The following is a 13,974-nucleotide window of genomic DNA, read 5'->3' as shown; positions in this document are numbered from 1 at the left end:
CCACCAAGCACCACACCCTGATGGTTTCGGTGTCCAGGCGTCTCCTCATTATCTCCTTAAGAAGATAAACTGAACATGATAAGAATGCATGAAATTCATGGCTGTGCACTGGATGGCTTTGTTTACAGTTTATGAAGATGAATAATCATTTAATTATATTAATGTGGTTAGTAAGTAAGGATATTCACCAGCTTGACAGTAACTTAGAGACAGAAGCATCACTGCTCTTATTTGGCCTTTTGATAGCTGGTGTTCATTCATGTGACATCAGCTTGACTGGAGTGTGTTGTCTCTCTAATCAATAATGTAGCCTGTGAGTCACTGATAGGTGGGGCACACCTGCTTGCTCAGGGAGAGAACAGCCAAGACAAAGAATGAGGAATAATGTCTAGATTGAAAGTGAGCCATCTCCAATACATTCTTAGTGTTCCTGTGTATGTCCTTGTGTTTGTGGGTTACTAACTCAGGACTCATGTTCAAGATCCCTGCATGAATAAATGCATCTTGATCACATTTTGATATAAAATAATAGATTCAGCTTATAATCATTTTTATAAAGCTTCAGAAATGTGATGTGCAAAGTATAAAACTGGTCATCCATAGGGGTCTCCAGAGAAAAATTCATCAGACCCACAAGAATTGGCTAGTTTCTGTTTGCAGAAAATTAGAGTAATGTGTGGTGATACGTAGGAAGGTGGTTTGAACTGTTGCCTCACAGCTCAAAGGTTCCTGTTGGAATGCAGAATATGTGGAGTTTGCATGTTCTCCCTACGTTAACATAGGTTAGCCAGCTTCCTCCAACGGTCCAAAGACATGCAGGTTGGAGTTTAATTAATAGGAGAGTCTAAAATGGCCGTAAGAGTGAATGTGAATTAAGTCCTGCAAGATGCTTGCGAACTGTTCAGGGTGTACCCCTCCTCTCGCTAATGTCAGCTGGGATTGGCTGCAACCCCAGGACCCTCAAGCGATAAGCAGTATTGATAACGGATGGATGGAAGAAAACAAATGTGGTAATTATACATGAGAAACTGCTCGACAGTTGATCCCAAACAAGCAAAATAATGACACAGCACAGACCAAATATTTGAGCTTTTCTGCCGTTCAAATGTAAATCACACAGCAAAGTACAATCTCCAGTAGGCTGTGTCAAACAGACAAGCTGTGTGCTTCCTTCCATTACATAACAGCTGCTATGGTGGGATGAGAAGAGAGAAGAACAGAGGGAAGGATTAAAAAGAGAGGAGGAGGGAACAGACAGAGCACAGAGGAGCAGAAGATAATATGGTCTCTATTCATGCTCACAGTGGGACACAGAGTACTGTTTATACAACCACACACACACACACACACACACACACACACACACACACACACACACACACACACACACACACACACACACACAAAGTTACGTACTGTACATACATATGCTCAGACCAGCATGCATAATACACAAACACGCAAACCAATAATGTGTTGGTGCTGCTGTCTTTCTGAAAAATATGGGTTCAACAATGCTGCCATTGTGTGTTCATGAACTCTTTCTGAATCGAAGAGAGATGTAAATGACCCGTCTCGTTCTTGTTCTCATCTTTTTGACGCTCGAGAGATTCCTGAAATTAATAAAACTAAAAGAAATAAACTCCCTTGACATGAAATCAATTCATAAACAGAATCATCCGTTGCAGTTGGTTAAACACGTGAACTTCCCCTTACGAACAACATTAAATCTCTGCACAGGAAATCATTTGAATAGTAAACTTAATTTCTGGTCAAGCCAATGATTTGATCGTTATCATACAAATACAAACAGCAACCAGGTCCTCTTCCTCCTCATCTGTTGTTCTTTGTTTCACTCTCAGCCGGTTTGTCTCTTACTGCAGGTTCCACTACTCACCACTAGATAGAGCCAAAATATAGATCAACTTTTTTACTTGGTGCATGTTTGCATTACGTATTCAAGATTTTAGGTGGGTTTCAACTGCAGTCCCTGTTGTTGTTGGAGTGGGGATATTCACAACTAGAAAATACATCTAACCTAACAAGAGTTGATCATTAAAAGCAACACAAGGACTTAATTAAAACAATTAAAAGAAAAATGCAAAAATATCAGACAGATACAATTTGAAATCACCCATGGAAATGTAAGACAGCAGTTTTTGACAAATTGCTGTTGATTCCATTGGATAAAAGATGCATACTACTCTTTCTTCTGATATCAACTTTAACATTTGCCACTGATTTACTAATCTGTTTTACTCTTTGCTGTGTACACAGTATAATAATAATTGAATAAAGGTTTTAAATAAACTAATGATGTATTCAGGCTTGTGCCGTTCCATTTTTGTTTGCTGCAGTCTGGACATTTTAGTTTCATATGAAGGAATGTGTGAAAATCTATTTTTAGTTCAGGTTTTTCATTTATGGTAAATAATTGTTCTAGGCTTTGAATTGAGATTACCAGGATATTAATAACACAGCTGTCTCCATGCTTTGTTTTCCTAACTTGTGTTTTATCGTGCTGATAAGTTAAGAGATAGTGTGTAACTCATGCTGAACTGAAACACTAAGAGGAAGCTTCACCTAATCCAAGGTGCTGCATAAAAACTTTTCCTTTGTTGATTGCAGTAGTTTACCTACAGCGCCACACATTGGCCGAGTGTATGACTCCTGCATGTGTGTATTGCAGGTGTGTATCCTTTTAATGACTCTGACTACCCCTTTTATTTGATTTATGTTCTACTCCCTTTATTCACCGTTTTCATTTGAGTCCATTTTTTTATATAATCCCAAAGATTTGCTGATTTGTATTCTCTGTCTGAACTACCTCCAATTTCAATTCGTCACCATCTATCCATCTACAAACTTAATACTTCCACTTCTCATCATTTTTTAACAATTATGAATTAATATAAACGAATTTGAATATCCATATTATGTGATTGTATCATTTACATATAGGATTACAGTGCAAAGTAAATTGTATTGGGGATTCAAACCACTTAGCTACGTTACAGTCAGGGCTGGACTGGGAGAACAAAACGGCCCGGGCATTTTTTGGCTCAGACCGGCCCACATAATTAGCCGAGCACATCTGCCAATAAATTGACGTAACTTATCTTCGTCTTAAAGTAGCTCATATTAAAAGTACTTAAGTATCAAAAGTATCTGGTGTTGAAATGTACTTAAGTATCAAAAGTACAAGAACTAAAATTAAAAATGCAAAGTGCTTTTTATAGTAGGTCTATACAGACACAAAACAACCCAAAATGTTTCTCCTCAAGATTTATCTCAACTGACTGAAAAATTACAACAACAATATGAATATAATGTATATAATGTATAATTTTACCAATTTTGAACCCTAGATGCTGAGGTTCAAATAGTAATGGACCAGTGCATCTGAACTTCTAATTAACTATAAACAAGTGCCTCTTGTGTCTGCCCAAGAACATTAATAAACCACAGTATAACCACTATACTATAGGCACACAAAATAAGACACTATCTCTTATCCTATTCTAGAGGAAGTAAAAGTCGTAACAAGATTTCTGAAGGTGAACCTGCGGAGGGATAGACCAACCTCTCGCGCTGCACCCCCCCCCAACGGCAAACACGCCACCGGACCTGCACATCTCAGGAGGGAGGGGGCAGCGAGTGACTGAGTGAGTGAGTGAGTGAGTGAGAGAGAGAGAGAGAGAGTGAGAGAGAGAGAGAGAGAGAGAGAGAGAGAGAGAGAGAGAGAGAGAGAGAGAGAGCGCCGTGGGTAGAGCCGCTGCTCAAGTAACGAGCCAGTTTGGAGAATGTATTGAAAATTGAAAATGCGCGCTCACATGTCTGCCTCCACTCGCTCATCATTGTCGAGTCCTCCTCGCTCGTCTCCCGGCGCACCTGCTGCTGCTGGGCTGGTGAACCCGGCACCACATAGGTCCGTCAGTTTGGCACATTTAGCAGCCTCCACCTCCAGAGACTTCAGCTTTTTTTCCCGATGCTTCTCAGCGCCACCCGGGCGTTTTTTTACTCTTATTATCCATTAAGTTACATTTCTGTCTCAGCAGCAGCCAGTCCCGCGACTCCCCCCGCCAATGCCATGAGGTCCCGCCTCACCCGCCCCCGGTTTGTGTTGTGATTGACAGCACTGTCAGGGCTCTCTGAGCCTGTCAGCCCATGATTGATTGACAATGACAAACAATAGACCAATAATATGTGTCGATGCTGGCAACACACTGCTAGCCCTCTGTAGCCAATTGGCCGGCCCAATTGGAGGGAATTTAGAGAGGAAGAAGAGAAAAAAAAAAGCAAGATAGCGGACCAGACCGGCCCACATTGGGTCAACGGCCCACCGGGATTATGCCCGGTATGCCAGATGGCCAGTCCACCCCTGGTTACAGTATATACACTACTACGTTACAACTAACTGTAACCTGTTACTACTAATTACACATTACTGCATTATCAATCTAATAAGTAGAATTTTGTTAATTCAGAACATGTAATTGTTTTTTTATAGTTCTGACACATTATACTGATAATGCATTGGGACTTAATAAATAAAGCTTTATACTCCTCACCTCTGTGAGCCGCTGCAGAAACATCCACACTCTGTCTTCTGGTTGTTTACTTGTGTCATAAACACTCACCCAGTGTCTTTAACCTCAAGACAGGGGAAACTCTGACACCTGCTGGACAAACAATGCAGTTTATCTTGTTTAGTGTGTGTGTGTGTGTGTGTGTGTGTGTGTGTGTGTGTGTGTGTGTGTGTGTGTGTGTTTGTGTGTGTGTGTGTGTGTGTGTGTGTGTGTGTCTGACTCTTTAAAACCACGTGAGGACATTTTCTAACACATGATGAACGCATTAATATGTTTTATTGTCACTCTCTAACGTCTCATCCTGAATCCATTTGATCGACTTGATTTATCCTGAATGCTGAACCATCTTGTGCTCAATACAGAATTTACCAAAACCACTGTAGTAACACAAGTCCATAAATGAAAGACCAGTAAATGTATCACTTAAAATATAAATGACATGTAAATATACATAGATATGAATACTTAAAAATATTTCCTGCAATGAAGAGAAATGTTGTGATTGCATCACTAGCTTTTCCCCCCTCACAGTCAGCACAGTGTTTGCTCATTGTGAGAACTGTTTGATTTCTCTATGAGGTGCTTTGACATAACCAAAGTTGTACTTTCATGGCGTACAAATTAAATTTAGAGCTGATTCATTGATGGGTTAGATTTTTTTTTTATGTGATTTGTTGATGGCAAGAATAATACAGAATATCCGGCCTCCTTTTAATGAAATTGACATGAAAAGGCTGAGGAATGATGCATCTTTTTATGGTGATCAAAAATAATACAAATGAAAGGTGCCATGGTTAGTTGTAGGGTGGATTCTTTGTATTCTGCTGACTTTTCAATTCCTAGAGAAACGGCTGAGTCTTCAGTGGGCTGCTGTGAGATAACATTGACCCACTTTAGTTCAGCTTTACACACATATCTGTATCTTTAACCTCTGCGCCTCCTGAGTCTCATTCTGCTGGTACCATGATGTCCTGTGCTCTTACACTTTGTTTAAATCCAGTCATTAGCTATAAGACATCCAGCCTTGAGCAGGGTTAGGTTATCAGGCAGAGGTCTAGAAAAGAGGGGTGGGTCAGGGTTAGGGGTCAGACAGAGGTGGGTCTGCCTACTGTAAATCCCACATCTGAGCTGGCTGAATTAACGGAAAACTAACAGCCCTGCAGTTAAATCTATACCTAAGTTTAGCTCCGGGAGGGATTATTATTCAGTTAAATTGCCTGCACAGGATTGCCATGGAATTAACTGAGAAGTTGAGAAGCAAGTCGATCTATATGTGTTTAAATATTAATGTACTCTGATTGAGTTTTTCTCTCTCAGTTTCATGGGCAGACACTGGAGATGCAGTTCAGAATTTAATTATTCGAGGACAATATTCAGACAGCGCCCAATATACAAAAAAAGATCTATATTGCCATATATTGCACTTAATGGTGAACAGTATCTCCATTTAAAAAAGCTTTTCAAAGGCAAAACATCCTCAGGTAGCTTTTTGGCCCCGGCCGACCTGCGTGTCTCTCCACTGGATTGTTTAAGTCAGTATTTTTTCTTTCCTTCTTTCTTTGGAGCAAATTTTCTTCTGTGTTTTCATTTCATTCTTTTTCACTTTCTCATTCTGCTCAACTTCACCTTCTTTCCTTTTTCATTCCTCCCCAACCAGACTTACAAAGCACACCCGTTCTTTTGCCTCTTGGAGACATATGGACACCTCACAGAAAATGATAATCAAATACAGATTTTGCTAAGTGTGCATTTAAACGGCTTTACGGCTTTACGTTAATTGCTGCCAAATTACTTTCTCTGTATATTTCTAGCTTTCATAGTACGTCCACCAAATGCTGAATCTCAATAAAACACCATCTGTCCACTCCTCTCAATGGGTCAGGACTCTTCTCCACTATCCCCCCCAGATAAAAGGCACTTTCACAGTCAGAGCCATTTAAAAAGCATCTTTTCATTCTCATCTGTGTGGCCAAATATGTCATGATCAACATTTCTCTGCAGTTGTGGACAGGGTGCAAAGTCAAAGTGACTGCAGCTAAATTTGAATTAATAATGCAGTGTAGTCTCTATGCAGTGGATCATGATATAAAGGTAAACAAAGGAGGTTTTCACTTCCAACTTGATAATATAATTACATCAGCTTGCACTCCTCATTCATTAGTGTATAGATTAGGGAAAGTGATCGCCTGAGTGTAAATTGGCACTAAACATAAATACCAAAGTAGAGTGTGTATGTACCTTAACAGAAAAGATCAGGGTGGAAGATTATGTTTGTCAGGTGTTTAAAACCAAAGGCGGGAGTTCACTTTGCACCTATGACCTGTGATCACAATCTTTCATTAAGCTCAGGAGAGTAAAAGATGGCAAATCAGAAAATGCTCTTATTTAACGGGTAAGGGTTAGGAAATTACCTAAATTACCTAATTTATCGTTTATGTATAAGGACTTGGTAAACTTTCTTTGTCAAACTATTATTCCTCTTCATACCAAATTCCCTTCATTATTCTGTCTTCTATCACGGCCCTGACCTCTGCTTCATCTCCTAAAACCGATATGTTAAGCATTTTATATAAGGCAGTCCCAAAACAAGAGACAAAAAGAGGAAAAGAAACCATATTAAATTCCAGCAAACATTTATTTGTGAATTCTATGACAAACAGGAGGCATTTATAATATTGTGATTTGCAAGCTACATTGGTTGCAAAAAAGAAGAAAATCCCCCCAACCCGTTTAAAAATCCACTTGGATCGAATGTTCTCATTGAACGTCTTCAACATTTCCTGCCATATTTCCTTGGTTTCTAAATGCACATATGTACAGAGGAGGTGGTGTGTAAAATCAGAGAGCTACATACGTCCACAGCGACCTGCTGTTGATATTCAGCTTTTTCTCAACGAAACAAAAAGGACAGAGAGAGTACAAGCCTTTCCTCTCTTTTCAAGTGGTGATGCAAGGGGGGGGACACATTTCCTTACTGTGCACTCGTTTCATTTAATAACTTTCATTGCATTCTCCCTTTTTTTAAAGAGTCAAGCATTTTTTTAAAAAGGACAAGAGTACGTTATATAAAGCGGATATACAGGCTGTCTCTAGGTAATAGTTTAGCTATAACATTATGAACAGTAAGGAATTCATGTACATACTGCCAGAATGTAACAATCATATGAACGGTAATGGAAATATGTTAAAAAGGCTGGAGAGGTTCATGTCACAGACACAAGGGAATAAAGAGACTCGTGGTTGTGACCTGTAAGAGCTCATCTGTCATTGGCTGGTGATGCTGAGAGACCTGTTCATCTGTCGGCTGCAGTGACTCTATATATCTGAGGGGGAGGAGCAAACGTGACACCTGGCAGGCAGGTGGAAAATCCGGAAAGGCGGAGAGACAACTGATCAACGACATCAGAGACAGAAAGAGTCGTGTGCTGACTGCGCCATTTTAGATTCTCATAGAAAATGTGTCCAGGTTGCAGTAGATCTGAGATACAATAAAAATCAAACATTGTGGTAAAGTTTTTACCACATTATTACTGTTTAAAGTCATATATCCCAATGTGTTTATGTTCAAATCAGTTAAAAACATGGAACTTCATTCTCTAGTTTGTTTGTGTCCTCCATACAAGACAGTGGCAGTTTTTTTCCCCACAACCTGACATGTTTTGGAATCTTCTTTCGTTTCATATCTTCATATTCACATCATAACAACATAAGATTATGCTTGACTGAATATTAAAAAAACGTTAAGTCGAAATGCGACATTGGTCAATTTCGCACCTATTTGGAGGTCTGGTCACACAGATGTGAAGCAAAACTAGTCTCTTAGGTAAACATTACTTTTGAGGTCCCATAGTGACTTGCAACACAGATTATCTGTCACAATGAGAACAGTAGTTAATGTAAACACAATTCAGTCTGCACCTACTGCAAGACCACAAATGACGACAATCTTGTTTTAGTGAACCTGGTTAGCATTGTGTCATACAGAAGAGTAAAGGCACTAAAGTGACCTTCTAATTGACAGGACGAAAGGACAATGAGACTGAAGCTCTGGTATTTACAGGCGACAGATGTGTTCGGGTGATTCATCATATTTACAATATACATGAGTCTGTGTTGTTCAATGACGCATCTCCGAGTATATTCATAAGTGGACGAGGTAGAACAGAATCTGGTTCACTTCATCTAGGTCAGTGAGGTGGGATCATCGGAAACTTAGAAAGCTTTACATTAAATCATTATATATAAAATATCAAATGTTTTTGTCCTCAAACTGTGGACTATTCAAATATCAAAATCACACTTTTATTTATTTAGAGTGAATGATGCCAAAGTGTCTGCATGTAAAAAGTTTGAAAAGTATGATTAGTTTCAGGTTTGTGCTTTTCTTTTATAGGTCTGGCAAAGGTTTGATTTCAAAATCTTATTCTAAACTCATCAGACCTATTATTGACATCATGTTCAGATTTCAAAATAAAAGGAACGATTTTGGCCCCAAGATGGTTGGTTTCATCATGACAGATTCTATAGTGTATTTAGCAGTATTGTTTTGTAGAATTTGCAGTATATCCAAATAGCAGAAGTGTTGCCAAACCTAATATTAGGGTATGATAAAGGTTCCTTTGTGGTTTCAGATGATTGATTCCGGTGTGTGGTGGCAGAGACTGTGGGACGACTGAGTCATCAGTGGACTGTGGTCACTGCAGACTGAACCTGAGCCAGACTGGAGTTAACTGAACTGTGTGTAAGCATCTCAGGATCCTTTTAGAGTTTTTTCGGCAAAGATGTCGGGCAGCAGCTAAAGGGCCACATTGAAAGGATAACTATTATTATTTCTTAATTCTCCCTTACAAAGTTTCAAATAATGCGTCTGAACTATTTTGGGCATAGATAATAACATGTTGGCGAGGTGCTGAGTTTTCAGTGTCTTGGTAACGTGCAGCATGTACTGTAATTTGTGCGTGAACATAAAATAGCATTAGTGGCTCGTATTTTTCAATAGCGGGAAACTTCTTGGCTTGGGTTTCTATTTGACTAATTTTGCAGCTTTTCATTGTGCTGATATGTTCAAATGAAGATCTTTAGACTGGATGTTGAGCTGCTGTGGTCATGGATGAACTATACGGTTTGATACATTGTGCCAGACCTCCGGATTCAGAACTTCACTGTAAACCTTTTGTACTATAAATATGCTTCCATATGTAGCTGTGTGAAACGAATGCTAACTGCTAACCAGGCCAGCGTCAACCAGAAGCCGAATATTTTGCATATTTAAAAGTACATTGATCCTGATGGAAAATCATTGTTACATTTTTTTCAACTAGAGAAAACATACGTTCTGACGTAGAGTTCGCTGTAGCTGCCCAGCTGAGGGAGCCAGCTAGCTTGTTAGCGATCTTATGTATTCTTCAAATTAAATCAGCTGTATTTAAGATGAAACTCAAGACTAGAAACACAATTGAATCCTTGTAACAAACATCACCGGAATGATCTATTTTCAGCATTTCTGCACTTTCTATTGTTGACGTTAAATACATGTTATGTATTTAAAATCAACAGATGTGGTTTTTAATTGTGTGACACTTCGACAGAGCGTTGACAGATGGAAATATCATGGGAAGTAGAGCAGTGGATGTGGACGCAACTATGTTAGCTGTGCTTTTTTTGGGACAGTCGAAAACATTTCAACGAGGTTACATTATTCCTGTGGTCTCAGGTTTCTTGGCTAAAAACTACCTGTTGTATAAATATGGTTGGTAATGAGCCAAAACTATTCCTGTGGAAATCGAGTCAGTAGCTTCTGAAGCACAAGCTGGTTTCCTACAGTTGGTTTTGTACCAGCAGTGAGGGCTGGACTGGAGACAGACAGCAGCGTTTAGACTGTGGCTTTTCCTCACTGTGTTATTTTAGATACATGTACTGTTACGGTAATGCCCTATTTCAAATTGCTGAGTCATCAAACTGTGCGCAGAGACAGAGACACCCGATTGCTGCTCCGACACAAACTGTGGAGGATACACATTGAAATAGATGAAAGGATCCATTGGTGGATGCCTTGTTAAAGGCAGCGTCCCACAGCAGACTTTACACTAAGTAGCACCATGAGAACTCAATAGAAACAACAGGCTAGTAATCCGTAAAAACATCCATATAAAAAAAACAAAAATAAACAAAAATAATTTAGCTTCCAGAAATACAATAATTCTTGGTATAAAACAAAAACCTCATATACCCTTCTATACCTGTAAACCAATTAGTCCTTCCTCCGCTGTGGTACAGTACTTTACTGTAGCGTTAGTACACAGTTATGTGCGCAGTTATGTTCAGAAAAACAATCTTACCCATTTAAAGAAAAAAAGGCCTGCTGGTTTTCTTTTTCACATGGAGTCCAGTTTTGGTGTGAGCTGACTAACAGGCAGTCTGACAGGCACTTTGATTATTGGTAGATTGATTTGAAAGAGAATGATACCGCAAACAAGCAGATGGGAGAAAAAAAACATTACAAAAATGCTCTTAGTTTACAGTATTTGTAGTTTTTGTACACAAATAATAAGTGTGCAGACAGCCTACTGGCTTATGGAGACACAATTTTAATTTAGTTAAACAACCTGTTTGACTCAAGTTTGAAAAATCAATAAGTTAATTAAGAATTTAGTAAAATGATAACTTATAAACTGTCAGTCCTCCGTGTGAATGCAGTGGGATCTTGAAACATCTTTCATGTTGTTACAGCTCAACATTATCATACTGGAGCTTCACCATCTGTGTAGCACTAAAAAACAATGCCATTGTATTCCAGAGAAGAGAGAAAGGAGGAAGTAAAAGACTTGTAGGAATGACGTAGTGGTACAAGAGGAAGCTGAGAACTGAACGAGCAAACACAACATACAGAACTGAGGAAATGTGAATGTTTTCTGTAATAAAAGGAATGCATTGACTTATATCTCCTTTCTGCTTGATGAAGTTTGAACACACTGAGAATCTGTGTTTGTTTCCTATTGTTCACATCTGATCCTACGAAGCACAGAGGATAGAGATGTATTGATGAAGCAGGTCATGTGTCATCATTTCTTTATCATTATGTGACATAGATTCCAAAAGTCACAATGTCATGATTCAGTGGAGACACACATGATTTTCTCAACTTTTTCTACAGAATAGAGATGAATGGAGTACATTTGTTGTGTTGGTCTGGGTTTTGCTAGCATGTAGAAAAACTGGTACAAGAAGAGGGAAAAATATGCAGATTGGCTTTGAGGTCATTGCAATCGATGAGGAATGGTCCCCAGTCAGTGCTGCAGGACTGTACACCACATGTCTTTATCAGATGGGGGGGGACATTGACATCAGTGGAGAAATATCTCAAAAATATGAAACAGACAGGCACTTTTTCCACCTGCTGCACATACAGACTCTGGAGGGTAAAACAAGGTTGAAGACGTGGCTACAATGCCACAACGTGTCCCTGTATTTACTGCCGACGTCCTTTTGAGAACTTAGTGGAGTGTTGCAACTAAACGAGCCAGGAGGGATTGTTGTTGTTGCTACTTAACAACAATAGTAGGAGGTACAGTCCGAGATGAGTTTCATGGTCTCATTAGAAGCCGACACGTCCGAACATCCATCAATGGAGTCCAGCCGTGGTCATGCTGGGATACTAAGTCTGACGGCGCTGCAGAGTTCTTCCTTTTTGCGAGTGGACAAGAGACGCTGCTCTGCAAACTGAACCAGATGTGTCATCAGGACCCGTCGTAAAAGACACTCGCAGGGATGTTATTGTGCTAAACAATCGAAGTGGTACAACTGCGTTTCCCGAGCACGGCAGGAGTGTATGTGACGAGGTTGCAGAGTTGCTAACGGGACATTAAATGTTTTTTCTGCTTTGATAAATGTCTCCTCTTCTGTTTTATAGTTCCCATAGCAACACACTGGGACTGCATCCTATCTTTCTGCTCTAACATAGCGTCATCATTGTGGAGGGGTGGTGGGGAGTGTAGGTCCAGTCCTGACATCATCGTTTAACCGGTTAGACTCTCATCAGTTGAGAGTAGATTTTTGTGGAATTAAGTGTGTTAAGATGATGAGTGTGTCTAGTTTTGTGTCTTGCTGGTATTTTTGTGTTGTTCTGAACTGTTGGTTTCAGTCCTTGTTATCCTACTTCAATGTAACCTAGGTTTGTGTACGTGTACGTGTGTGTGTGTGTGTGTGTGGCAGTGTGTTTGTGGGGCAGTCTGTGCAAGCTGTGTATGTTGTGGTTGGCAGTGCGCCTGTGTGGCAGGTTGTAGGTGTGTATGTACATTTGGTGAAGGTTGTGTTTTTATGGCAGTGGTGTTCAGTGTTTGTGAAGAATCAGTATTGCTTGTGTCTGTGTGTGTGTGTATGTTTGTGGGTGCGTGTCTTCCTGTGTGTTGCGTGTCTTTGCATGTGGCAGTAGAAGTGGCGTCACTCGCTGCAGGCGTCCTTCTTCTCCTCCGTTGCCGCCAGAGACTCTAGTGAGCGGTGCTTGCACTGCCCCAGCGAATGGCGAGCTGCAGTTCTGGATGGTCGGGCAAGGCAGGATGACTGGGCGGCGCAGTCACAGGGTGCATCCTGGGAAAGAAAGGGTGTTGTTCAACAAGGCGTGGAGAATATGTATAATGGGTTTGAAACTTTCTTTAAATGACACACATGCAGACATGAATAGAATAAGTGTGATGACTAACACGGTTCTGACAAGTTGAAACCAGAAACTGGTTTCACCAGTTACATCATACAATTATGCTGATAGCTTTCCAGTCCAGTCTCTTCAAATCGTTCTCATTGAAATTAATATTTTTTCAGATGTTTGATATTGAATTAAGACACTGGGGCTAAATATATAAGCAGGTATAATAATAATAAAAATGAAATTAGCTGAGAACTGTGGGTAAACGGCAGACTAGTGCAGTTTCTCTGTGCAGGTTTGTTTTGTACAGGAACTTATTTTGTCTCACTACACTATAACCACAGTCTACTTGCAGCCGGGTGTGTTACGTCCATATTAACTGGGTTGTTCAGAATGTGCTTCTCTATAACTTCAAAAATAAATCTGTGAATGTTGGTAGACAAATTCAGAACAGGTGATTTGTCCAGTCTTTGCAGGTTTCAAGTAGTCTTTACTCTTCAGCTTTAAACTGTGTAATCCATCACAGTGAACACTGAATCGGTACTTATCTGTAATTGCATTAAATTATTGTGAAAGTTAATGAGGTGCAAACTATTTAAACTGATCTTCACATAGTGTCACAGTGATGGATTTGTTCATTTAATTAATGCAAGTTTCAAGAGTGTTGTTCAAATAGTTCAGAAACAGAATTCTGCATGAAGATTTGCAAATGTTTAAAATTTGAAAAGTTAGGATTTAAACTAG

At 39.7% G+C, this 13,974-nt stretch overlaps 1 protein-coding gene across 1 annotated transcript in view; it reads right to left on the bottom strand.

Annotated features, from left to right (window-relative positions):
* Positions 1 to 11,156: 11,156 nt before the first annotated feature.
* mtcl2 (microtubule crosslinking factor 2) overlaps positions 11,157 to 13,974 on the bottom strand; it is a 93,162-nt gene continuing 90,344 nt past the window's right edge. Inside the window, exon 24 of the mRNA XM_061075380.1 lies at positions 11,157 to 13,175. Coding sequence (XP_060931363.1) covers positions 13,029 to 13,175 — 147 coding nt within the window. The 3' untranslated portion in view covers positions 11,157 to 13,028. The remainder of the gene's footprint in view (positions 13,176 to 13,974) is intronic.

Source organism: Limanda limanda, chromosome 7 (genome assembly GCF_963576545.1).
Source record: "Limanda limanda chromosome 7, fLimLim1.1, whole genome shotgun sequence".
Taxonomy (NCBI): Eukaryota; Metazoa; Chordata; class Actinopteri; order Pleuronectiformes; family Pleuronectidae; genus Limanda; species Limanda limanda.
This window is presented reverse-complemented; position numbering and strand designations above follow the sequence as displayed.